Genomic DNA, 24,872 nt, shown 5'->3' with positions numbered 1-24,872 from the left:
AAACACGTTTTTACACCGTGCACACAACAAACTCTATGAATCTTGAATCATATGGACAAGACTGTAGGTATGCAAATAATTTTAAACAGCACTGTAAGCCAGAACTGCTCCAGAATGTTATTCTTTAGTCCTGTATCCATATCCTCAGTCATCATTTTACTTTATTTTTGCTGAAAATTGCTGAAAATACAAAATGTAAATGGAAGTACTGGGTAGTTGTATTGTTCAGTGGGAAATGTGAATGAGTTCTGATGAGTATAGCGCCATACTGACTGCTTAGAACGCCACAATATATAGTGGGATAAATTAAAGTATTATCTATCTAGTTGTATAGTGCTTTACAATACAGATAGAAAAGGACCCAAAAATAGCAACTTGGGTTGCTGTACAGTGACAACTACTCAGCGTTTTTTTAAAGTTAACGTGAAGACGTCTTCAATGCCATGTCAATAAGCTAATCTAAACTTGTGTTGCATTTATTTCGCTGAAGCCACAACTAAAGGCAGACAGATCCATGAAATATGGCAAAAGAAAATGATGAAGACAGCTGTAGTTAAAATCTTGGCAATGCATCACAAATGAGAAAATCCATTTTTTGGTAATGTCCATGAGTTTCAGTTTACTGTCAATCAATACCTGCAAAAGACTTTGTAAGTATTAAAAATGAACATTTTTATTCTGATTATGTTAATTTGATCAAAATGTCACCGTCTCAAAAATGAATTCCAAACAAAACCAAGGTAAAGACAAAACAAACATTATTATGCATACACATCAGGGGACCGATGGCAGCAGGTGAACAGTTCTGCTGGTGGATTTTTCTGGATACACACCAAGCTGGCTGAGCTGATAACATTCACTGTAAAAGAGAGCAGAAAATGTGGTATGTATGACACTATTTATCAAAATAAATCTTTGAACCTACAATGGTTAGGTTTACACTTGTTGGGTGGCACTTGCAAATAAACACCAATATGGGAGTGTTAGCGATTGTATAAGTATTCACTCCTTTTAATGTGGAACCAATTGGTGCTAGTAGTCTCTCTTATGATGCTATCCCACCTATTAAAATAAATTATACAATATATGAAATGTCTGCATGTAGAATGAGATCATCCGTTTTGTTTCAGTCCATCATAAATTACCGTAATAACACAGATATTGGATTTAACGTTAATTGAAGTTCATATACAGAACACTAAACAGAAGCTGTTGAAACGTGGCATTCTGTGATATGCAAGATTAAATAACATATCAGCGAATAAAATTAATGTATTGTAAACAGCTGACTTTCCATTTACCTGTGCGAGCTCTTACACAGTAATGGAACATGTGTGTTAAAATGTAGGAATGCTCCAACCTCTTTGTTACTCTTGGGTCTCCATGCTCTCATCCTCTCCATCTCCTCCTTCCTCCAGAGCTTCCTCTTCCTCTTCCTTCCTCTCTGGAGGTTTCTCATAGGCCTTCTCTGAAGGAGTGACAATCACACCGTCCCATGTGGACATCTCTGTTGCCAGGTCTGTGACAGCATATTGTTGCCTGTTAATTCTAAACTTCACAGTAGGTACAGTTTGTAGAAATACACCTCAACATAAAAAACAAACCGAATGCCCTGAGCTGAAACAAAAAATAAAGGCATGAAATTGCTGAATTTTGCATCAGTACTGAAATAGGCCAGGAATTACAAAAGGGCCTGTGAAAAGTGTAGGAATTCTTTAAAACTAAATCCAGTAAGTTTAACCCTTACTTAAAATGAAACCGCCACCCACTGTAGCACAGCCGCTGTGCGCGAGTGCCTCAACATAGAAGATCTACTGGCTTTCTAATCTCAAAAAAATCAGAAAGCACTCTGACCTCCATTTATACAGTACCACTGACTCACCAGACTGTACAGAAGGTTTAACGGTGATGCTGAAAATAAATTCTGGACTTAAGACATCACGGCAAAATATGTTTTATTAAATGTTTAATCTGTTCCTGAATTCCTGAAGTGGTTAACTAAAGGATTAATCAATTACTCAGAAAATAGTCAATAGAATAATCGAGAAATATAATCAATAATTGACTGAAACATTTGTTTGTTGCAGCCCTACTTTATATTGTAATTTCTGCTTAGTTAGATCCTGATGAATTGGAGAAATGCTATAGCTATCATAACAGGTTCTTGGATTCAATCTCTATTCATATAGCAGTGATTTATATTCAGTGTTGGGCACGTTACTTTTAAAAAGTAATTAGTTATAGTTATTTGTTACTTCTCCCAAAAAGTAACTGAGTTAGTAACTGAATGACTCCACTATAAAAGTAACTAGTTACCAGAGAAAGTAACAATTGCGTTAAAAAAATATGTTTAAATACGTCTAAGAATTAGATTTTTTTTTAGACACTTCACGTGTACGTTCTTGCCTTTTACCTCAAAGAGGTTAAAGTAATGTCTATACTTACTTTACCTCTGAATGCTCTGAACTCTCCATTGCTGCAGTCTATCTCTGATCGCTTGTGTGATACTGCTGTGCACACATTTGTGTGTAAACAACACCCGCTCAACTGAACACTGCCCTGGCGCTGATTGGCTTACCATGAAATCTTACCCTACCTTAGCCAATCATCATCACTTATGCCCCCCTCCCCCCCGCTGCAAAACTCGTTCATTTCACCAATATTTTGTTATGATGCGCTAGTGCTATTCCCCGTTGAGTCTGGAGATACCCGTTATCTATTCACGAACGTGTTGTTCTTTGGCCAGCTGTTTCTCTCCCTGCCTCCGCACCCTGAGCTCCTCATCCGTATACTCTGGCTCAAAACAGTAAGGATGTCCATCATAAACAAAGTCGTCGTCCACAACCTCAGAATCGGAAAAACATTCAGCCATGTTGCAAAAAAATAGCAGTAGCAAATTACAGGTAAACAAGCCACGAGGTGTGCGCGCGGCGCTCAGAGATGACATCATCCAGGTCAAAAGTTAGTAGGTCAATCTACAGACTCCGGATGATGATAACAGGTAACTCCGGCCTCAACGGGGAATAGTACAAGCGTATCATAACAAAATATTGGTGAAATGAACGCGTTTCTTGTCAGATAATGCGTTATTTAGAGCATTTCGGTGCCCCAGTCACTCCCACTATGGATATACACGGATCTAAATATCTGACGAACGACTCCAAATAACACCAAAGTTATATGGGTGAGTAAACAATCGTTTTTTATGCCAGAAATAAGGTCCAGGTTGTAAAAAACAATAGTTCCTCTTTAAATCTATTTGTCTGACTATGCTGCTTGCTTCCACAATGGATCTCTCCCCCCTCCCAACTTCGAGATGGATAACTCGTAGTAATATGGGTTATCCAGCTTTACTCTGAGGGACATAGTGTGAACAGCAATCACAATGTGTCTGCAATCACGTTTAATATTTAACCAATAGAGCTAAATTTCTAAATGAGAGGAATTCTCTATCTGCCTACTGTAAATGAAATGTGAAAGTATTTTAAACTGCTGCCAGTGAATAAAATTATCTTACAGCTAGCATCTCCCTCAAGGCCAAGAATCTTCCTGTAGCCGCCATGAGACAGAACCCTCACCAGTGTCTGTGCCGTGAAACACACCATGTCCTGGACAAACAGAAAAAACGGAAAAGGTTATCTCAAATTGAGTTGAGATTTCACTTCTAAAGTATTCTCAGTATTGGTGTTGTTTTTTGTTTTTGTTTTTTAGAGCAGCAGTCCAGTTGCAGATGTGTGGGACAGCCATTTTCAGTTTAATAATTTAATTAATATCTACTAGTCCACACCAATGCCCTCCTTGTATCACCTGCAATAGAGAGACGGAACGAGACCTACCTGCTGTTCCAGATTCATGACTGTATGTACTCTGAAGTTTCCACTTTCACATGGGTCAGTGATTCCCACAGACCCAGGCAGAAAGAGACCAGCAGCCAACATTTGCAGGCAGCGCCTTTAAACATTCAAAACATAGTCTTTATAAATTGTCCTATCTCTATGTAGATAGGACAGTGTATCATTGACAGCACAGAGAAGAGAACCCTGAGGACAGTGAGAGCCAACCTGTAGGCCATGTTCAGAGACAGGGGCTGCCTGGAAGGATTGTTCATCACTGCTGAGTGGCCCTTGAATAGGACAGACATAAAGCTCAATATTATGAAATTGTCACTAATGATGTCATTTACCAAACAGTACACAAGGTTTGAGCTACACTGCCCATGCAATCACCGGGCTTTGTTATGTACTCTGAGTGCAACATTTTATCAAATGTCAGGACTCTGGGACTTACCAAAAGATCCAGGATCCATGGAGTGAGGGGTTCAAAACCAGGGAACCGCAGCCTCAAGTCTTTCAGCAGGCGAATCAGTACTTTGACCCTGAATATTATGAAAATGATAGAAAAACATTGCTGCAATGGCGAAATTTCCCAGTTTGGGATTAATAAAGCATTCATCTATCCATCTATCCATCCATCTGTTTTGTGTTATCACAGATACATTGCCACAATAGAGCAGCAGGCCTAATGCAAGTGAAAATTTCCTCACGTTGAATGAGAGGCATTCTCTTCAAACCAGCGGGCATGGCGGATGGCAGCAAGAGCACTCTGTAGCACCTTGATGTCCACTGAAGAAAAAACAAAGAAAATTAAACACTGGCAATAACCATCAATGTTAGACTCTATGTATTTGTTTATTACATATACACGAATTAGACATAACATTATGACCACCTTCCTAATATTGTGTGGGGTGTCCTGTGGTGTCAGACAACAATGTTGTTAGTAAGGGCCTTTGGGTCCTTGGTTGGTTGAGGGGAGGGGCCTCAACCCATAGGCTTGTTCCAGTGCATCCTACAGATACTTGATGAGTTTGGGATCTAAAGAATTTGGAGGGCAGGTCAACACCTTCCACCGTTATTCATTCTTTTTGAGTTGTTCCTAAACCGTTTTTGTGTCAGGCTGCATCCTGCTGGGGATGGCTGCTGCCATCAAGGAGTGTCATTGCTATGGGGTAGGGTTGCCTGGTCTAGGTGAGTGATACAGGTCTAAGTAACAGCCACATGAACGCTAGGTCCAAATGTTTCCCAGCAGAACATTACATTGTCACAAGATAGTCAATGTCATTTACTTCTCCTGTCAGTAGTCACGTTATGCCTGACCGGGGTATAATGATTGGTCCACAAGAAAATTGGCAACATTAAACTCGGCCAAAAAGCAAAAGATTCGGGACCATGCTCTAATATACAGAGTATAATATGGCCAGGTAATAAAGTTTTTGAGACTTGTGGTATTTTCTACCTGTTCCCCTGAAGACATATCTGTTCAGACAAGCATTTGGGAAATGTGCATGAATCAAGTATGTTTGTGAGTTGCGGACACAAGTATATTTTCATACAGTGCAGCTCTGGGTCCAGCTTGCGAAGGTTGGGAGGGACCGTTGTGATGAGAATCTTGACGGTGGCATCAGCTGAACTGATCTCAAAGCCTGTCTCATTGGTCAGCATGGACAGCACTGAAACACGCGACAGATCAGTAATTTACTAACAGCTTGAGAAGTTATTTGTAAAACAACACTTCATCGTATATGGTACCTTCAGTAGGGTCCTGTGTTCGAAGGGTCTCCACTACTTTATTCCCAAGAGCAGCAACTGCCTCCACTGAAAAAAAAAATATGATTCAAATTCAACATTAAACTTACTTCAAAAAGGTTTTGAATAGGCTTTTATTTTTTACGCTTATTTAAGTTATGTGTTTTTTGTACATGAGAGCAAAAGTTCATTGGAGTCAAATTCCTTGTATGTGCACACATAATTGGCCAATAATGCTGATTCTGATTCGGATACCGGATAGTTTTGTAAGCCAAAAAAATGATAACCAGAGAGCACTGTAGTGCTTCCCCTACCATTAACTTAGTGAAGCACCAGAATGAGCCCTAATATTAGTAAATAATATGAGTACCTAATATTGTAGTTAACTACAGAACTTGAGTTAATATACAGTCAGGTCCATAAATACTGGGACATCGACACATTTCTAATCTTTTTGGCTCTATCCACCACCACAATGGATTTGAAATGAAATTAACAAGATGTGCTTTAACTGCAGACTTTCAGCTTTAATTTGAGGGTATTTACATCCAAATCAGGTGAACGGTGTAGGAATTACAACAGTTTGTATATGTGCCTCCGACTTTGTAAGGGACCAAAAGTAATGGGACAATTGGCTGCTGAGCTGTTGGCCAGGTGTGTGTTATTCCCTCATTATCCCATTTACAAGGAGCAGATAAAAGGTCTAGAGTTCATTTCAAGTGTGCTATTTGCATTTGGAATCTGTTGGTGTCAACTTTAGGTGTGGCCAAATCAACTGTTTGGAACATTCTTAAAAAAAAAAAAAGAATGCACCACTGAGCTCAGCAACACCAAAAGAACCGGAAGACCACGGAAAACAACTGTGGTGGATGACCGAAGAATTCTTTCCCTGGTGAAGAAAACACCCTTTACAACAGTTGGCCAGATCAAGAACACTCTCCAGGAGGTAGGTGTATGTGTGTCAAAGTCAACAATCAAGAGGAGAATTCACCAGAGTGAATACAGAGGGTTCACCACAGGATGTAAACCATTGGTGAGCCTCAAAAACAGGAAGGCCAGATTAGAGTTTGCTAAACAACATCTAAAAAAGCCTTCACAGTGCTGGAGGAAAGGAGGAAAGGAACTACTCATGATCCAAAGCATACCACCTCATCAGTGAAGCATGGTGGTGGTAATGCCCGTCCATTTTAGGATCCATTTTAAAATTATTTTATTTGCTTTTAAAGCCTTGAATGGCCTTGCCCCACCTTACCTCTCGGAGCTGCTGCACCCCTACACCCCTAGCCGATCTCTCAGGTCAGCTGACCAGCTGCTCCTGACGGTGCCTAAAACTAGGCTTAAGCTCAGAGGGGATCGCGCGTTTGCTGTTGCAGCTCCAAAACTTTGGAACAAATTGCCGCTGCACATCAGACAAGCCTCCTCTCTGTCTCATTTTAAAACCCTTCTTAAAACCCACCTCTTTTCTTTGGCTTTTAACACCATGTAGAGTGTTGTTTTTATGTGTATACATGCATATTTTTACTACTTCATTATTGTGTTATTTATTTATTGTGTTTTATCTTGTAAAGCACTTTGGAAACCTTGTGTTTGTTAAAATTGTGCTATATAAATAAAGTGGATTGGATTGGATTGAATGTCATGGCGTGGGCATGTATGGCTGCCAATGGAACTGGTTCCCTTGCATTTATTGATGATGTGACTGCTGACAAAAGCAGCAGGATGAATTCTGAAGTGTTTCGGGCAATATTATCTGCTCATATTCAGCCAAATGCTTCAGAACTCGTTGGACGGCACTTCACAGTGCAGATGGACAATGACCCGAAGCATACTGCGAAAGCAACCAAAGAGTTTTTTAAGGCAAAGAAGTGGAATGTTATGCAATGGCCAAGTCAATCACCTGACCTGAATCCGATTGAGCATGCATTTCACTTGCTGAAGACAAAACTGAAGAGAAAATTCTTCTTGTTCGTTTCATTTCAAATCCACTGTGGTGGTGTATAGAGCCAAAAAGATTAGAATTGTGTCAATGTCCTAATATTTATGGACCTGACTGTACTTTCCACATTCCACATCAATCAAGTCACAAGAGCCAACACATCAAAAAGCCATAAAGGCTGATACATTTGCAGCAAACTCCTTTAGACAGACATTTCCCAGTTGTCACTCACATGTAGGGAGGATCTTGAGGATTACAACCAGGTCAGCAACATTGTGTCCTGTTGTCATTGTGCCCTTCTTGTATGAACCCACTTGACGCACCTCTTCAATTTGCTGAAAGAGACACAGGTAAATCATTGTTAACAATAATAAGTTATATATCACCTTTCTTGGACTCTTTTAAGGGAGTTGTCAAGGCTGCTCTCTCTTATTTTTCTAGAAACATCAGCTATAAGAATTAGGACAAGCAAGGACATTAGGAGTGTTGAGGGCGAAGTCAGTAACATAAATGCTTTATGCAGACAACCTTTTGGCAGGGGTGACTGATCCACTCAGTTCATTACCTCAGCTACTGGAAACTAGTCATATTCTAATTTTTCAGGCTATACTATAAACTGTGATCAATTGGAGGCCATGCCACTTTCTGCCTTGTGTTGCGAAGAACAACATCCCTTTCATTTTCTGTGATGACTTCAGTAAAAGTGTGTCTTTATATTGACCCCATTATTAAGGGGGTAACTATATTAATATAACGCAAGTGCTCTACGGACTGGAAATTGCCATTTTGAATTTTATTAATTCACAAACGAAATATGTTTGTTTTCCCAAATAACAATTAATAATGAACGTTTTACATTTATATTACATTTAGTATGTGTGTGGTTTAAAATCTGAAATTTTTGACAGCAATGTTTTTTTTGTTATTATTGTATGTATAATGGTATATTGTAATTTATTGTGATTAAAATTACACAAATTTGGCTCCAAGAAGGCTGTAGAGTCATTTCGGGACATACGTTGTAGCACATTTCATTGTAGCTATGGATTTAAGTCTCATTAAAAGTTGTTTTGATTACAACGTGGCAGGGATGTTGCAAGTGGAGCAATCCAACCGCTACCCCAGAAAATCTCCCTCTTTTTCATTGCTCAGTGTTGGCGGGTATGAGATGCCCTCATTGAACTTTAATTTGGTGTTACAAAGGATCCAATCAAGTTTGGAAAAAATTGGGGAGGTTGAACCTCACACTCTGGGGAAAGGTTATTATAAAAATGATTATAGCTCCCAAATTTAACTATGTGACTTTGATGCTGCCTCACAATACCACCTATCAATTTTAAAAGATATAAAAATATAATCACAGTTTTTACGGACAGGGAAGAGAGCCAGAATTAAGTAAATTATGTGCCTCAAAAGACAAAGGTGGATTTGGAATACCAGATCTGCGACTATACTTTTTTGAAATTGCCAAAATTGCTAAATAGTGGAAACAGGAGGGAAATGAAGTAGACTGGTTAAATATTGGGAACAACCAATGTGTACTGTTTAATCCAAAGGAGAGGTAAACTCAGAGAGTCAACACAACAAATCAAATTCTTATTCACTCCAGAGAGGTTTGGGTGTATACGCAATGTATTCTGAGACTGGCACATCTAGATTCATAAAAAGATTGATAGTAGGAGTTGTACCGACTAGTCGACTTTACTGCTGTGCCATGATGCTTTAAGCAGGAAGTCGACTAGTCGCCGATTACATGACAACAACAACACGGACGCCTCTGAGAAGACTAGGGGTCCTTCAACGTCTGCAAAAAACTGCTGCAGATGTTTTACCAGTCTGTGGTGGCCAGCATCCTCTTCTATGCTGTGGTTTGCTGGGGAGGAAGCAGCAAGAAGAGGGACGCTGCTCGACTGGACAGACTGGTGAGGAGGGCTGGCTCAGTGGTGGGCACAGAGCTGGACTCTCTGGTGACAGTGGCAGAGAGAAGGACCCTGGACAAACTGCTGTCCATACTGGACAACGCCCACCACCCTCTGCACAACACCTTCATCAGGCAGAGGAGTGTGTTCAGTGGCAGGCTGCTGTCTCAATCCTGCTCCACCAACAGACTGAAGAACTCTTTCGTCCCCCTGGCCATCAGGCTGTACAACAGCTCTCAGTGATGGCAGGAGACACAATAGACAATGGACAAATCTTTTGCACCTACTTACTGGACACTCTGTCATTTACCATGTCTGTCTACCTCTGCTACATCTGGTGACTGTGATTTTCATTAATTTTTTCCCATTTGTAGCTCTCATATTTATAAAAAAAAAAAAAACCTTCTACTTCTACTGGTCACTTTATATTTCTAACAGGTCACTTTATATTTATATTTTCTAACAGGTCACTTTATATTTTTAACATAGTTTATAGTTGTATAAACATTTTATTTCTAGTCACTTTCTATTTTTTTATATAGCTTTTGTATTTTATGTTCAATGTTTGTAACTGCTACTGGATGCTTGAATTTCCCTCGGGATTAATAAAGTATCCATCTATCTATCTATCTATCTATCTATCTAGCAGCGGTTCATCAAGTGTGTGGAAATACTTCACTAAAGATGAAGCCCATACTGCCTTGACATGTCAGACCTGAAATACAACAAAAGGACTACTGCCAATGCACACTCCCCTAAAAAGGCATCCGCTAATGCTAGCAGAGGAATGGTCCAAATCCTCTCAATGGCACTCAATTAACAACTTTACCAAATGTCCTGCGGGAATGGAGAGAAGGAGGCCACATATAAACTATTTGTTGGTAAGTTGCATTGTCTAAAATTATTAGACCTTTAACTCCTATACAGGGAAAAGGATTCGGAGATATACCACATTTTTTTTAATCCCAGTATTGATAAGCTCATATGTTTATGTTCAGTTCACATGGTTGCTGTGGTTGTAGAGCGTGTTTTTTTTTTGTTTTTTTTGCAGCGCAAGAGCCGCATATTACAAGTGTGAGACTGACAGTGTTTATGATGTAGGCTACAGTCTAGAGTAGCCCATGTTCAAGCTTCATTACCTTGCAGAAAAGTCTCTACAATTGCTTTTTACAATATGCTTTCAAGTCAAGAATATAGATTTAATTGCTGCAAAGCATTATGTGTGATGTTATTGACTAGTCAATGTCGACTTTCACAACATATTAGTCGACTTTAAAAAATCCGAAGTCATTCAACCTCTAACAGCGCATGGGTCTCCTGTATAAATGTGACACATTCCACATGTTCCTGCATACATATTTGCATTAAAATAATGCAGTATTGATCACAACATATGTAAACAGGCTAATATTGTTACACCTTAAATACACTGTTTAAGTGGGACCCTGAAGTTCTGAGAGAACATGCAGCCGTGGCCTACTGGTTAGCGCTTTGGGCTTGTGACCGGAGGGTTGCCGGTTTGAACCCCCGACCGGTAGAAAGTGGCTGCAGTGCCCTTGAGCAAGGCACCTAACCCCTCACTGCTCCCCGAGTGCCGCTGTAGCATGGCAGCTCACTGCTCCGGGTTAGTGTGTGCCTCACCTCACTGTGTGCTTTGTGTGTTCACTAATTCACGGATGGGATAAATGCAGAGACCAAATTCCTTGTATACACAAGTATACTTGGCCGAGAGACCTTAATCTTAATCTTAATCTTAATCTTATATAGTCAGGTCCATAAATATTGGGACATCGACACATTTCTAATATTTTTTGCTCTATACACCACCATAATGCATTTGAAATGAAACAAACAAGATGTGCTTTAACTGCAGACTTTCAGCTTTAATTTGATGGTATTTACATCCAAATCAGGTGAACGGTGTAGGAATTACAACAGTTTGTATATGTGCCTCCCACTTTTTAAGGGACCAAAAGTAATGGGACAATTGGCTGCTCAGCTGTTCCATGGCCAGGTGTGTGTTATTCCCTCACTATTCCATTTACAAGGAGCAGATAAAAGGTCTAGAGTTCATTTCAAGTGTGCTATTTGCATTTGGAATCTGTTGCTGTCAACTGTCAATATGAGATCCAAAGAGCTGTCACCATCAGTGAAGCAAGCTATCATTAGGCTGAAAAGTCAAAACAAACCCATCAGAGAGATAGCAAAAACATTAGGTGTGGCCAAATCAACTGTTTGGAACATTCTTAAAAAGAAAGAACGCACTGCTGAGCTCAGCAACACCAAAAGACCCGGAAGACCACGGAAAACAACTGTGGTGGATGACCGAAGAATTCTTTCCCTGATGAAGATAACACCCTTCACAACAGTTGGCCAGATCAAGAACACTCTCCAGGAGGTAGGTGTATGTGTGTCAAAGTCAACAATCAAGAGAAGAATTCACCAGAGTGAATACAGAGGGTTCACCACAAAATGTAAACTATTGGTGAGCCTCAAAAACAGGAAGGCCAGATTAGAGTTTGCCAAACAACATCTAAAAAAGCCTTCACAGTTCTGGAACAACATCCTATGGACAGATGAGACAAAGATCAACTTGTACCAGAGTGATGGGAAGAGAAGAGTATGGAGAAGGAAAGGAACTGCTCATGATCCAAAGCATACCACCTCATCAGATAAGCATAGCGGTGGTAGTGTCATGGCGTATGGTGTATGGCTGCCAATGGAACTGGTCCCCTTGTATTCATTGATAATGTGACTGCTGACAAAAGCAGCAGGATGAATTCTGAAGTGTTTCGGACAATATTATCTGCTCATATTCAGCCAAATACTTCAGAACTCATTGGACGGCACTTCACAGTGCAGATGGACAATGACCCGAAGCATACTGCAAAAGCAACCAAAGAGTTTTTTAAGGCAAAGAAGTGGAATGTTATGCAATGGCCAAGTCAATCACCTGACCTGAATCCGATTGAGCATGCATTTCACTTGCTGAAGACAAAACTGAAGTGAAAATGCCCCAAGAACAAGCAGGAACTGAAGCTAGTTGCAGTAGAGGCCTGGCAGAACATCACCAGGGATGAAACACAGGAGATGTCTACGCGTTCCAGACTTCAGGCTGCAATTCACTGTCCCATTACTTTTGGTCCCTTAAAAAGGTGGGAGGCACATATACAAACTGTTGTAATTCCTATACCGTTCACCTGATTTGGATGTAAATACCCTCAAATTAAAGCTGAAAGTCTGCAGTTAAAGCACATCTTGTTCATTTCATTTCAAATCCATTGTGGTGGTGTATAGAGCCAAAAAGATTAGAAATGTGTCGATGTCCCAATATTTATGGACCTGACTGTATAACTACTCATATTAATCTTTTGTGCATACATTACTGGGGCTGCAACAACATGTCAATGTGGCTGGCAATTACAGAAGCTCCACGAGCCAGACATGCTGGAAATATCTTATACGGTCTCATTTCAATCATCATAATCTAGTCTAGAGACCTAACAAAATAGACAGTGTGAAAATGAAATGGACACTATGCACGGGTACATGAACAGAGAAGATCCATCAGCTTTGTAACCTTGAATCAGCATCAGTACTTGCAATTTGTAAGCAGTTTGTTTATGTAGATATGAATCTTTGAAAATCGTAATGTAAGCACATTTTGCAGATAAATAGTGCGGGTGCATTTCTAATTACATTCACCACAAGTCATTGAAATGAAATCATAATCATCACTTGTCTTTGCTGTTTAATGGCAGAATACTACAGAAATATCTAGTGATGATCTAGTGAGTCATTTGTCGCAAGTTAACGGTTAAATTTTATTTTTTTTTCCATTTACGAATTTGAGTTAAAATATTATCAGAAAATTATCAGAAAATGTTTTATGGCAGAAGTTATGAGTTACCTATTTACCAAAAGCTTAAACGAGTACTCAGACCGTATTATCAACCGACTAATCAAATGAAAAGAATAATCATCTGTAGCAGCCCAAATCATTATCATTATTACAAGTATAAGCATACACATCATACATTATAAGTGCTTATCAACTAAATAGTAACGTCGTCATCAATGGTGGATGTTAGATATATTACTCACCACTTCAAAGTTGCCAGGTGCAACAATCAGGTTGTCGATGACATTATTGATCTTAGTTACCAGGGACAAGATGGATGACTAAATGCAGGAACACACACAAGGTTTCTGTAATACACTGCATGTAAAAAAAACAATTGGAGAGAGAGGCATTTATATTGTGCATGTTTGTGAACTGACCTGCTCTGCAGGTGTGGGGCTCAAGTCCTGGTTTCTCTTCAGAAGACACTCACTGAAAGCTGTCTCATCGGGTGCATGCTTCACTCTGGGGAAGGCCATCTCACACTTTGAGAGAAACAACAGTCTTCTTTAGTACTCACACTGCAGCTCAGTACCCTGCTACTTTACTATTAGCTCAATCATACCAGTAGACTACATCATAGTTTTTGATAGAAAAACATGGTCACTAAGACAAACGTTTACACTTCCTATCCTGCTGGAGCAGTGGGTGCTCAGAGGAAGAGACTCAACAACCTGGTCAGACGTGCCGGCTCTGTCCTGGACTGCTCTTTGGACTCCATCGCAGAGATGGGTGAGAGGAGGATGTTAGCCAAGCTGACATCAGTCATGGACAACCCCTCTCACCCACTGCACTGTAGGACTGTAGGAGACCTAAGCAGCTCCTTCAGCAGCAGACTGCCGCATCCACGCTGCAAGAAGGAATGCTACCGCAGGTCCTTCATTCCAGCTGCCATCAGGCTGTACAACACCAGCCTGAGTCAATAATAACTTTTGCACAAATAAATCTGCTTTTTTGCACTGCCTTTTTGCACAAACCGAATCTCATAGTTTTTTGAAGTTTTAGCAATTTATTTATTTGGAAAGTTTATTCCACCACCACCACACTGTATATACAGAATGTCTCTTTACTTCTAGTTTTTCTCTATATATTTTAAATAAATTATAAAGTATTGTTATTTTTTGTATATATTTTTCAAATTTGTATTGTGTTTTTTGGTAACTATTTTCCCTGTTGAAGCCATCATTGTTTTTTGTATATATATATTTTGCCAAATTCTGTGCTACTGTGACAAGGGAATTTCCCATACGTGGGATTAATAAACATGTCTTATTTACATCACAAGAGGTGTTGTAGTGTACTCCAAGACCATCCCCCCTCCTCACCCACAATCACATAAAAAGTGATGCTTGCTCTCCAATTTGCTGTGTCTTGAAGCTCCTGCCTAAATGCAAATAACCACTACTGCAAAGAGATAGCATTTTTTAACTTACCACATAAAAATCAAATGGAATGTGTGGAACAAATGGACGGTACCTAAACAGTAATGAAGAAAAGATTAGTTTGTAGTTTTGTAATAAACATCAAAGAGCATCTGTACCTAATGTAGGGCTTCTAATTTCATGATTATTTACATTGTAGATTCTCACTGAAGGCATCAAAACAATGAATGAACACATATGGAATTATATAGAAATAAAAAAAAAAAAAAAAGAGTGAAATAACTAAATTCGATTCATCGTTTAGATTCTTCAAAATAGCCACCCTTTGCTTTGATTACTGCTTTGCACACTCTTGGCATTCTCTCAATGAGCTTCTCATCGAGAGAAGGAGTCTTGGAAGGAGTTCCCAGAGATGCTGAGCACTTGTTGGCCCTTTTGCCTTCACTCTGCGGTCCATCTAATCCCAACCCATCTCAATTGGGTTTAGGTCAGGTGACTGAGGCCAGGTCATCTGGTGGAGTACTCCATCACTCTCCTTCTCCTCCTTGTGTTTCTTGGCCCAAACAAATCTCTTCTGCTTGTTGCTTTTCGTTAGTAGTGGTTTTCTAGCAGCTATTTGACCAATGCCTGATTGGTGCAGTCTCCTCTGAACAGTTGATGTAGACATACTGTATGTCTGCAACTAGAACTCTGTGTGGCATTGATCTGGGCACTAATCTGAGGTGCTGTTAACTTGCGATTTCTGAGGCTGGTGACTCGGATGAACTTATCCTCAGCGGCAGAGGTGACTCTTAGTCTTCCTTTCCTGGGCAGGTCCACATGTGAGCCAGTTTTGTCATACCGCAAGTGCAACTGCACTTTGGGGACACATTCAAAGTTTTTGCAGTTTTCTGGACTGACTGACTTTCAGTTCTTAAAGTAATGATGGACTGTCGTTTCTCTTTACTTCAGGGTTTCTGCAGGTTTGAGCAAGTGAAATTTAAGACTTTTTAAGACCTTTATGGGTGAAATTTAAGACCTACTGGAAATGTACAAAAAATAAAGAAAATCAGAGACCCAAAATTAGTTTCAAAATAACAAAATATATCATCATTAAACTGTCAACTACCCTCTAGATGTGATTTAGCATGCATTGAGACATGTCCCAACTTCCTCTATCCTATGTGCCATGCATAGTTTTGTAATGTATTTCAATAGAATTAAATGGCTTTGAAACACATCACTGTAGTCCGCTACAGGGCCCCGGGCATCACGTGACTTTTTTTGTTGACACCGCCATATTGGCAGGAAAACTCTGAGGGAAAATGAATAGAGCCAGCCATGATTCAGTTTTCAGAGTTGCAGATGATCTAAAGATTTCCTGCACGTCACTTTATGCACCCTCACTCTTGCACCCACCTCTTTTTTTTGACTTCCTCAGTCTCCGTAATAATAATAATAATAATAATACATTTTATTTATAGGCGCCTTTCATGACATTCAAGGTCACCGTACAAAATTGGTTAAAATAAAACACAATTCAAATACACACAAACATAATATAGAACATATAGTTACATACAAATGATCGATAGAATGGGAGATAGAAGTGAGACTATGGAATGGAGTAGGCCTGTCTGAATATATAAGTTTTGAGCTGAGATTTGAAGGTGGTGACTGAATCTGAATTTTTTAAGTGTTCCGGGAGGACGTTCCAGAGGCAGGGGGCTGAATGGGAGAAGGCTCTGAACCCCATGGTGGTCAAGCGAGCAGGTGGGATGGTGAGGTACTGAGGGATAGGTTGTTTAATGCCTTGAAGGTGAGAAGTAGGATTTTGTAGTTGATACGGAATTTGACAGGAAGCCAGTGGAGTTGCTGCAGGACCGGTGTTATGTGACTTACGGAGGGGGTTCTAGTGATGATACATGCGGCGTAGTTTTGAACCAATTGTAGCTTATGGATGGATTTGTCAGGTAAACCAAATAAAAGGGAGTTGCAATAGTCCAGGTGGGAAGTGACCAGGCTATGGACAAGAGTGGCAGTATTTTCAGGTGAGAGGGATGGACGGAGACAGGAGATGTGGTAATGTGGACGCTGGTGAAGGCTACAGGCCACAAACGTTTTATTATCTGTTATTATAGTGTTTTGTAATATGCCGTGAGACCTGGCTTTATATGGTTCTGTTTAATAAATGTATTGTGCAGAAATCCCTCCACTTTGTCTCCTGCCTTGCTACTTCATGTTGAAGCACTCTACTAGCAAATGTGGCTAAGCTTCTCTCAAACTCCACGTTACAAAGTCAGCAATCATTAAACTTACATTTTCCCATTTCCCAAGTTGACAACGAGGTTCATGTGACAGAAGTCTCGAATCCAAAAGGAGGCCAAAATCCATAACGCTAACAAATGTTACATGACGAAAAAATCTGTAGGGCCGTACCATGCCGGTGCAGCAACACATTCCAAACCGGGCTGAACAGTGGATTCCACTTCCAGGTCTCATTTGTAGTTTTATTTCTGCGTACTGCTAATAGTTCTATTTCATAAAGAACTACACGGAACACAGGGAACTAAAGCTTGATTTAGGGTTCTGCGCCGATTTGTCTGCGAAGCTTCGGCGAACATGATCGCCGTCACTTGGCATTTATGCTTGTGCGTCGGTTTCTTTGCAGTGCGTGGTAATTTACAGCCACAACGCTAGGGGGCGCTGAGTCGCGAAATCTCCTGAATTCGTGCGTGGAGTGTTTCATTTCCGGTTCCGGCTTTTTTCTATGGTTGCGGCAGAGTGAACAGCACAGTGAACAATGGCGACTGAGCGAGAGAGGACACTTTTGGAGCTGGAGCTGATCGATATTGAAGAACAAATGCTTCTCGTGGAAATGCTTAAAACTAAACGAAAGAGAAGACGTGTGAGGAGGTGGTCTGTACGCCCTTTGAACGAGTCAAGGCAAAGGACAGGAGAATTTGCCACACTTGTTCGACCACTGAAGGACCTGGACGATGAGATGCACTTCAGGTATTTCAGGATGTCTACAAGTCGATTTGATGATCTTGTTCGTCGTCTGCAACCTCTCATCCACCATCAGACGACACACAGTATGCCTGTTGATGTAGCACAAAGACTTTCAGTGACGCTTCGAGTTTTAGCTTCAGGTTCAAGCCAACAGGCTGTAGCCGCAAGCTACAAGCTAGCTTCCAGCACTGTGTCGTCCATTGTGTCGGAGGTGTGCAAAGCGTTGTGGACAGTTCTGCAGCCAGAATTTCTGCCCTGCCCTTCAACAAACCAGTGGGAAAACATAGCAGGTGATTTCTGGAGACTCTGGAACTTCCCGAACTGTGTTGGGTGTGTAGATGGAAAACATGTAAACATCAAGGCACCGCCACGGGCAGGCAGCGACTACTTCAATTACAAGGGTGCTCACTCCATTGTTTTGATGGCACTGTGCGATGCCAGGTACCGCTTCACAATGGTGGACGTGGGAGCCTATGGACGTGAAAGCGATGGTGGCGTTTTTAAGGAAAGCAGATTTGGGTCGATGCTGCTTGACCACAAGCTGAATCTGCCCCCACCAGCTGGCCTTCCTGGGACCACGGTCACGATTCCACACGTCGTTGTTGGCGACGCTGCCTTCCCTCTACACTGCAACCTGATGCGCCCCTTCCCAGGTATTGTGCAGATACAGTTGTAGTATTTAATTAAAAATTAAATAGTCGTATTTAATTTGTACTAGATATTTAGTTAAACCGTGATTGAAGAGTAACAATTTTTAATATTGTTTTCTATGTAGGAGTGAATCTGACAAGAGACAAGCAGATCTACAATTACCGCCACTCCAGGGCCAGGCGGGTCATTGAGAACTCCTTTGGCATCCTAGCAGCACGCTGGCGGATTCTTGGAAGACCAATTGAGTTTCGGCCTGACAAAGTTGTGGATGTGGTGAAGGCTTGTGTGGTGCTGCACAACTACCTTGCCTACACAGATGAGGTGGCCAGCCCACAGTGCCGCTACATACCACCCAGTTTTGCAGACACGGAAAGTGCTGGGTCTTTCAGGCCTGGTGAGTGGCGAAGAGAAGTGACCGGGGACAACCTTTTGGACCCTATCCCTCCATCTCAGATGAGCAGAGCCCGATCCACCAGAGCTGCCATGGCTGTTAGAAATGACCTCAAGTCTTTCTTTCAGTCAGCACATGGTTCTGTGCCATGGCAGAATGACATTGTTTCTCGTGGCACACTTGAACAGTGATGCGATGTAAACTTGTAATGCACAAGTGACTTATTTTGCCAATAAACTTCTCATTCATTACATATCTTGTTTCTGATTACTGCATGTACATCTTTCATGTCATGCCATGCCATTTCTTTATGAAGCTCATAATTCAAACCAAGTTAATTGAGGGATTTATGGAGTCCTGAATGGATATATCAATTAATTGCAAAGATATTGAAGATTTAAAATCATGCAGGTCACTTGTGACGCATGTTGTGCATTAAAGGGGTAAGAGAAATGAAAATTCAACTGTTTCCAGACAAACTGAGTTTTTATTATTCAAAAAATAAGGTGCAGTAACTGGTTAACAATCTTAAGCGCAGCAACAATGTTAAATAAATATTAACTGTAATATACAATTTAAACTAGAATAGACAAGTAAAAAAATGGAACTATTTACAACAAGTACAACAGCAAACCAGCAAATCGGCAAAATGTTAATGTGCAATGGAAGGGAGTCAGTTTAGTGTTCACCGCTATTCCCTGTTTTCATACAGTTTTGTATAAATGTCATACATGAGATCAGCCCTCTTGCTCTCTGGCACCCTACGTAGCATGTCTGCCACCGTCTGCGCAAACCGAGAGCACTCATCACTGTCCTGCACCAGCCTCTGTTGAAGTTCCAGCCGACGTTCATCAAGACGTGCCAAGTGCTTGTTTATCGTGTCTCCCTGGTCCATGCACCTTCTTCTTTTCAGTCTGGCAGAAGGAGAAGGTGAGGTGGGAGACAGAAAGCTGTCCGACATGGATGAAGTCTGAGGCTGGGGGGAGGCAAATTCTTCTGGAGTGGGTGTCTCTGGCGAAGGTGACTCTGATGACTCTGACAGAGACTGCAATGTTGAATCGGTCTCTGAATTGAGGAATGTGGTATTTTCCTGTGGTTAAGAAAAGGCAGACATTGTTAAGAAACTACACTGGTATAGGTTATACAGAGATTCTTATCTAATCATGTACACTGTATTTCTAACTAAAACGCCAAAAAAAACAAGTATTGGTGTCATATATAGCAATAACGAACCTATTATTTTGTTTGCACAACCTGCAAGCACTGGGTGGCACGAGTGTTTACAGTCACTGCTAACGTTAGCTAGAACAAAGGCTGCAGATAAAGCTAACCAACCGTGTAGTAGCAGCCCTTCACCAAAGCTAGTACAGCTTCCATCCAGTCATTTTACATCGTATTTTATTTTATTTTAAACAAAGGAACATGCAAACTGCAAGCACTGTGCCACGAGTGTTTACAATCGGTTAGCTTGCTAGCGAGCTAGCTAGCTCACCTGCACAAGGCTCATGAAAAAGCACGAAGAGATATTTACCTCAGATCCAAAATTAGACTCTGTCTCACGATGTTTTACGTGCGGTTCCAGCCAGGACATGAAAATGTAGAAGGCTGGGACCTTCTTGCCACCTGGGTCCCCGCTCCTGGAAGCCATCTTCTTGCGGTGGCGGACGAACTTGTCCCGCAAGTTCTTCCACCTCTTCATGCAGTCCGCAGAGTCCGAACCGAGGTTCTGCGCAATCTCCCTCCAAGAATTACTTGACATCTGGCTGTCCTTGTAGTTCGAAGAAGATGAGTTGTACAGATGCTCATACTTCCTCACTTCTTCGATCAGTCTTTCTTCAGCTTGGTCCATCTTGAACTCGAAGTGCAGCTCCAAGAATTTTAAAAATGGCGCCCTTGTATACAGAACGAACCGGAAAAGCTGAGAACCGGAAATGACGTAAAGCGGACCAATCACAGCCCTTGAGGTCTGCGTCGCATGTCCCTGCTGTCGGCGTCGTTTCGACGCGTAGTCAGGATTTTTTGGAGGTGCGCGTCAAGTGACGCAGACTCTCTGCGAAGGGGGTTCGCGGCGACGCAGACTCTCTGCGTACCGACGCAGACGATTTTTCGCACGAGCATAAATCAAGCTTAAGTGTGAATGCCACCAACGCACTGAACAAAATGCGAATGAAGCGGGAAATTGACGTAAGGATTTCAGACTTGACGAAATGTAATTTAAGACCTACAATGGAAAATATGCTCGTATTTAAGACTTTTTAAGGCCTTAAATTGGCATTATCAAATTTTAGACTTTTTAAGACCCCGCGGAAATCCTGTTACTTAGCCGATTGGTTCTTGTCATAATATGAATTCAAACTTGTCAAATAGGGCTGTCAGCTGTGTACCAACCTGACTTTTGCACAACACAACTGATGGTCCCAACCCCATTAAGAAGGCAAGAAATTCCACAAATGAACCATGACAAGGCACACCTGTGAAGTGAAAACCATTTCAGGTGACTACATCATGAAGCTCATTGACAGAAGTCCAAGGTTTTGCAGCACTGTCAACAAAGCAAAGGGTGGCTATTTTGAAGAATCTAACATATGAATCATATTTAGAGTTATTTCACACATCTTTTGTTTACTACATAATTCCATAAGTGTTCATTCATAGTTTTGATGTCTTCAGTGAGAATCAGCAATGTAAATTGTCATGAAAATTAAGAAAAACCATTAAATGAGAGGTAGTGTCCAAACTTTTGACTGGTAGTGTAGTTGGACAGATGGTGTTATTGTTCAATCTCACACACACACTTTTTAATAATAGTGGACATAATGATACTGATCAGTGTTATATATCAACACCCCCTTGCTGTGCTTTCTAAAACTGGCCTTCGTGTCTAACATAATTTCAAGCAAATGAACAGTGATGAACTACCAAGACCACAACATAAACAACTGGAAGCACTTAAAGATACAGCAGTGACCAATGCAAGTAAGCACTACATTTTAAGTGCTGTTAGAAAAAAATAGTTTTAAAGGTTTTAGATGTAGGACATGCGCCATTATCGAGCAAAACTCAACAGGAAATAATGCAAGCTGGAAACAGGGACTAATGATTTCACAAATGTTTTAAAAATGACAATACCGGATAGTTTAATGGGAACACCATGGCCCTCAATCTACCAATACATGATGGCCTGGCTAATGATTCTTGATAATGTGTTTTCTAAAATGAATGAAGATATCTGTGAGGGCTGCACTAACCCCTGGACCAGTCCTCCACGGGATCCAAAGCGGCCTCCTCGCCCCCTTCCGCGGTCTCCTCTGGATACAAATACATATACAGAAAGTGTAGAAATTGCTTATACAAATGGTAAATGGCCTTGTTTTTATATAGCGTATATGTTTTTATGTAGTGTATAAGTACCGAAGTGCTTTACAGTCATAGATGCAGCTACCCATTCGCTCACACAAGCACACACCAGTGCCACGCACTGGGAGCAACTGGGGGTTCAGTGTATTGCTCAAGGACACTTCGGCATGTGGTTCATTCTGGGGATCGAACCGCTAACCGCAGCACATATTTACTTATCAAATATATCGTCACCGTTTAGATTACGTTGCCACGACAATTTTAGGGCATCTGGTCAACCAAACGTACCAGTAGCTACGCTCCAAATCATCAGTACAAAATAAGCACGGCACAAAAAAAACATTTCATTCATTCATTCATTCAGCCAGCTAATGATAGCCAACTGGACCATGCTAAACATACCATCACATAACACACAAAATAACACCAGGAACAAGCCTCACTACGAAAACATATTTGGTATATTAAAGATGGAATATGTCACTTGGCTAACATTTTATCGTAGGTTTTGAAACAATACACGCCGCTAGCGCCAAGCTACGCTAACATAAGTGGCTAAATACTCTGAGCTAGGGTTACTTGCACAGGACACGAGAACAACATTTCTGAACTTGCAAGACTAAAACTCTAAACACAATGCAAAATGTACGGCAACATAATTACCTCATTGTGTACGACGTTTTGATTATCAAATGCGAATATTCTACGTGAACTGTTCTACGTCCCTTTGTTGATCGTCTTTGTGGTGGCTTGCTCTTCTTCTTCTTCTTCTTCTTCTTCTTCTTCTTGTTTTATGGCAGTTGGCAAACAACGTCTGGTTGCATTACCGCCACCTTCTGAAATGGAGTGTGGGTCTGAATACTATATTTCCCTATGCTTAAATGATCTTTATTAAACCAGTTCTTCTAAGAAAAGAAAAGAGAAACTTAAAACATACATCTCCAGATTTCTTTTGTAAAATATCATTTAATATTAAAGGAGTCTCTTCCTCTTCTAGTTGATGGCTTAACTGTTGCCTCTCATTACCATATCTAGTACATTCTACAATTACATGTTCTATGGTTTCCTGAGTGTTACACTACATCTCCCATCACTGATGGGCCATCAGCATGTTTTCCCACTAGAAATAATGTACTATTTAGCCCTGTGTGCCCAAATCTCATTCGTGAAATTATGTTCTCTTCCTGTGTATTTCTGCAAGTACTTCTACTCACCCCCACTCCTCTTTGTCTGCCCAGTATCCCACAAGACTTGCCACTTCTCCGTTATCTTTCCCTTAATAATGGATTTAACTTCAGCCTTACTATACTTAATACTTAAACTTATATGATCCAGTTCTGTTGCCTTTTTTGTATACTTATCAGCTAACTCATTCCCGGTCACTCCTTTATGAGCAGGAACCCATACAAAACCAACATTTATTCCAGCTTTCAATATCTTGTTTGCCATCTGGACTATTTCTAGAACAATGTCTTGTCTAGATTGTGAATTTATGTTTTGAATACTTATCAGAGCTGAAGCTGAATCTGAAGCAATTACTAAACTTCTTGGCCTATTGCTCTCAGCCCAAGAAAGTGCCATCAAAATAGCAATTAATCCTGCTGTATATACTGCTAAATTATCATTAATTCTATTTTGTGATGTTATTTTTAACTTTGGAATAACAAAAGCCACTCCCACTCTCGCATCCCTTTTGGACCCATCTATGTACAATATAATTCTATCCCCATATCTCTCCCTTAAATACCCCTGCACCACATCACTATCTATACCCTCATTCTTAGCTTCTTCCAAGAGACTAAGATCAACTGAAAGATCTTCAAGAGTCCATAAAGGAACTCTTGAATACACTACTGTAGGACTTAGATCTAATGAGGCTATTTCCATCTCTCTGTCTCTCTTGACACTGTACCAGAGTTGATTGACTTATATGGTCTATCCTATGACCTTTAACGTTTGTCCAGTACACTAGACTGAGCTGGTCCCTTCTGAGATCTAGAGGCATCTCCCCCATCTCAACTTGGATGGCTGCCACTGGGGTTGTCCTCATAGCTCCACAACATAATCTTAAAGCTTGACTCTGTATTCTGTCCAATTTATTTAACACAGTCTTAGCAGCAGACCCATATACAACACATCCATAATCAAAAACTGACCTAATCAGTCCAACATACATTGTTTGCATAGCACTCCTATTTGCACCCCATTCCACCCCACGCAAACATCTCATTACATTCAATACCTTTTTACACTTCTCTGCCATCTTTTGAATATGTACTGCCCATGTTAATCTTTTATCAAACCATATCCCAATATACTTAAAATACTCTACTCTTTCCAATTCCTGATATTTGGATCTTTAACTCCTGACTTATTTTTCTCCTAGTAAAGAAAATCATCTTTGTTTTTTCAACAGATATCCTGAATCCCCACTCAATTGCCCATTTATGTACTATATCCACTGCTTGTTGCATCTTACTTGCAATGTGCTGGACATTCCTCCCCCTTTTCCACATTGCTCCATCATCTGCAAATAAAGCCACACCAATAGACCTTTCTACATTGTTAAATATGTCATTTATCATTAATGAAAATAGTAATGGACTAATAATACTGCCTTGAGGAGTCCCATTGTCTACCTCATATTCCTCACTCAATACCCCATTTATTTTGACTTTAATTCTTCTTTCAGATAAAAAAGACTTTACCCACGCAAACACTCTCCCCTTTACTCCCAACTGATATAATTTGATAAGAAG

General features: G+C 40.6%; 3 protein-coding genes across 3 annotated transcripts; 1 reads left to right on the top strand and 2 right to left on the bottom strand.

Annotated features, from left to right (window-relative positions):
- ilf2 (interleukin enhancer binding factor 2) lies at nt 1–23,053 on the bottom strand. Its single transcript, XM_084575485.1, has 15 exons — nt 22,777–23,053; nt 22,005–22,064; nt 14,775–14,817; nt 13,722–13,826; nt 13,545–13,622; nt 7,754–7,856; nt 5,589–5,654; nt 5,393–5,509; nt 4,544–4,622; nt 4,288–4,375; nt 4,062–4,123; nt 3,837–3,951; nt 3,518–3,608; nt 1,361–1,519; nt 1–859 (listed from the first exon to the last, which is right to left on the bottom strand). Exons 1-14 carry the CDS (start codon nt 22,779–22,781, stop codon nt 1,368–1,370), a joined length of 1,164 nt encoding a protein of 387 aa, XP_084431611.1. The 5' UTR covers nt 22,782–23,053; the 3' UTR covers nt 1–859; nt 1,361–1,367.
- On the top strand, nt 17,277–18,947 carry LOC311510011 (putative nuclease HARBI1; the record flags this gene model as incomplete). The annotated part of the gene is made up of 2 exons (XM_084575484.1): nt 17,277–18,367; nt 18,490–18,947. The coding sequence occupies exons 1-2, from the start codon at nt 17,506–17,508 to the stop codon at nt 18,945–18,947; spliced, it is 1,320 nt and encodes a 439-aa protein (XP_084431610.1). The 5' UTR covers nt 17,277–17,505.
- LOC311510014 (uncharacterized protein) lies at nt 19,448–20,893 on the bottom strand (the record flags this gene model as incomplete). Its single annotated transcript, XM_084575487.1, has 2 exons — nt 20,288–20,893; nt 19,448–19,846 (listed from the first exon to the last, which is right to left on the bottom strand). The coding sequence occupies exons 1-2, from the start codon at nt 20,603–20,605 to the stop codon at nt 19,448–19,450; spliced, it is 717 nt and encodes a 238-aa protein (XP_084431613.1). The 5' UTR covers nt 20,606–20,893.
- Nucleotides 23,054–24,872: the final 1,819 nt, after the last annotated feature.

This window comes from Chelon labrosus (genome assembly GCF_963514085.1).
Source record: "Chelon labrosus genome assembly, contig: SCAFFOLD_52, whole genome shotgun sequence".
NCBI lineage: Eukaryota > Metazoa > Chordata > Actinopteri > Mugiliformes > Mugilidae > Chelon > Chelon labrosus.
The sequence above is the reverse complement of the archived record's forward strand: the minus strand, read 5'-3'. Positions and strand labels throughout refer to the sequence as shown.

Excerpts from the sequence above, each read along its gene's own strand:
- ilf2 (XM_084575485.1), bottom strand. Across the intron at positions 5,510-5,588 it reads AACACAGGACCCTACTGAAG|TGCTGTCCATGCTGACCAAT; the intron begins GTACCATATACG and ends CGCGTGTTTCAG. Across the intron at positions 3,609-3,836 it reads TCATGAATCTGGAACAGCAG|GACATGGTGTGTTTCACGGC; the intron begins GTAGGTCTCGTT and ends CTGTTTGTCCAG.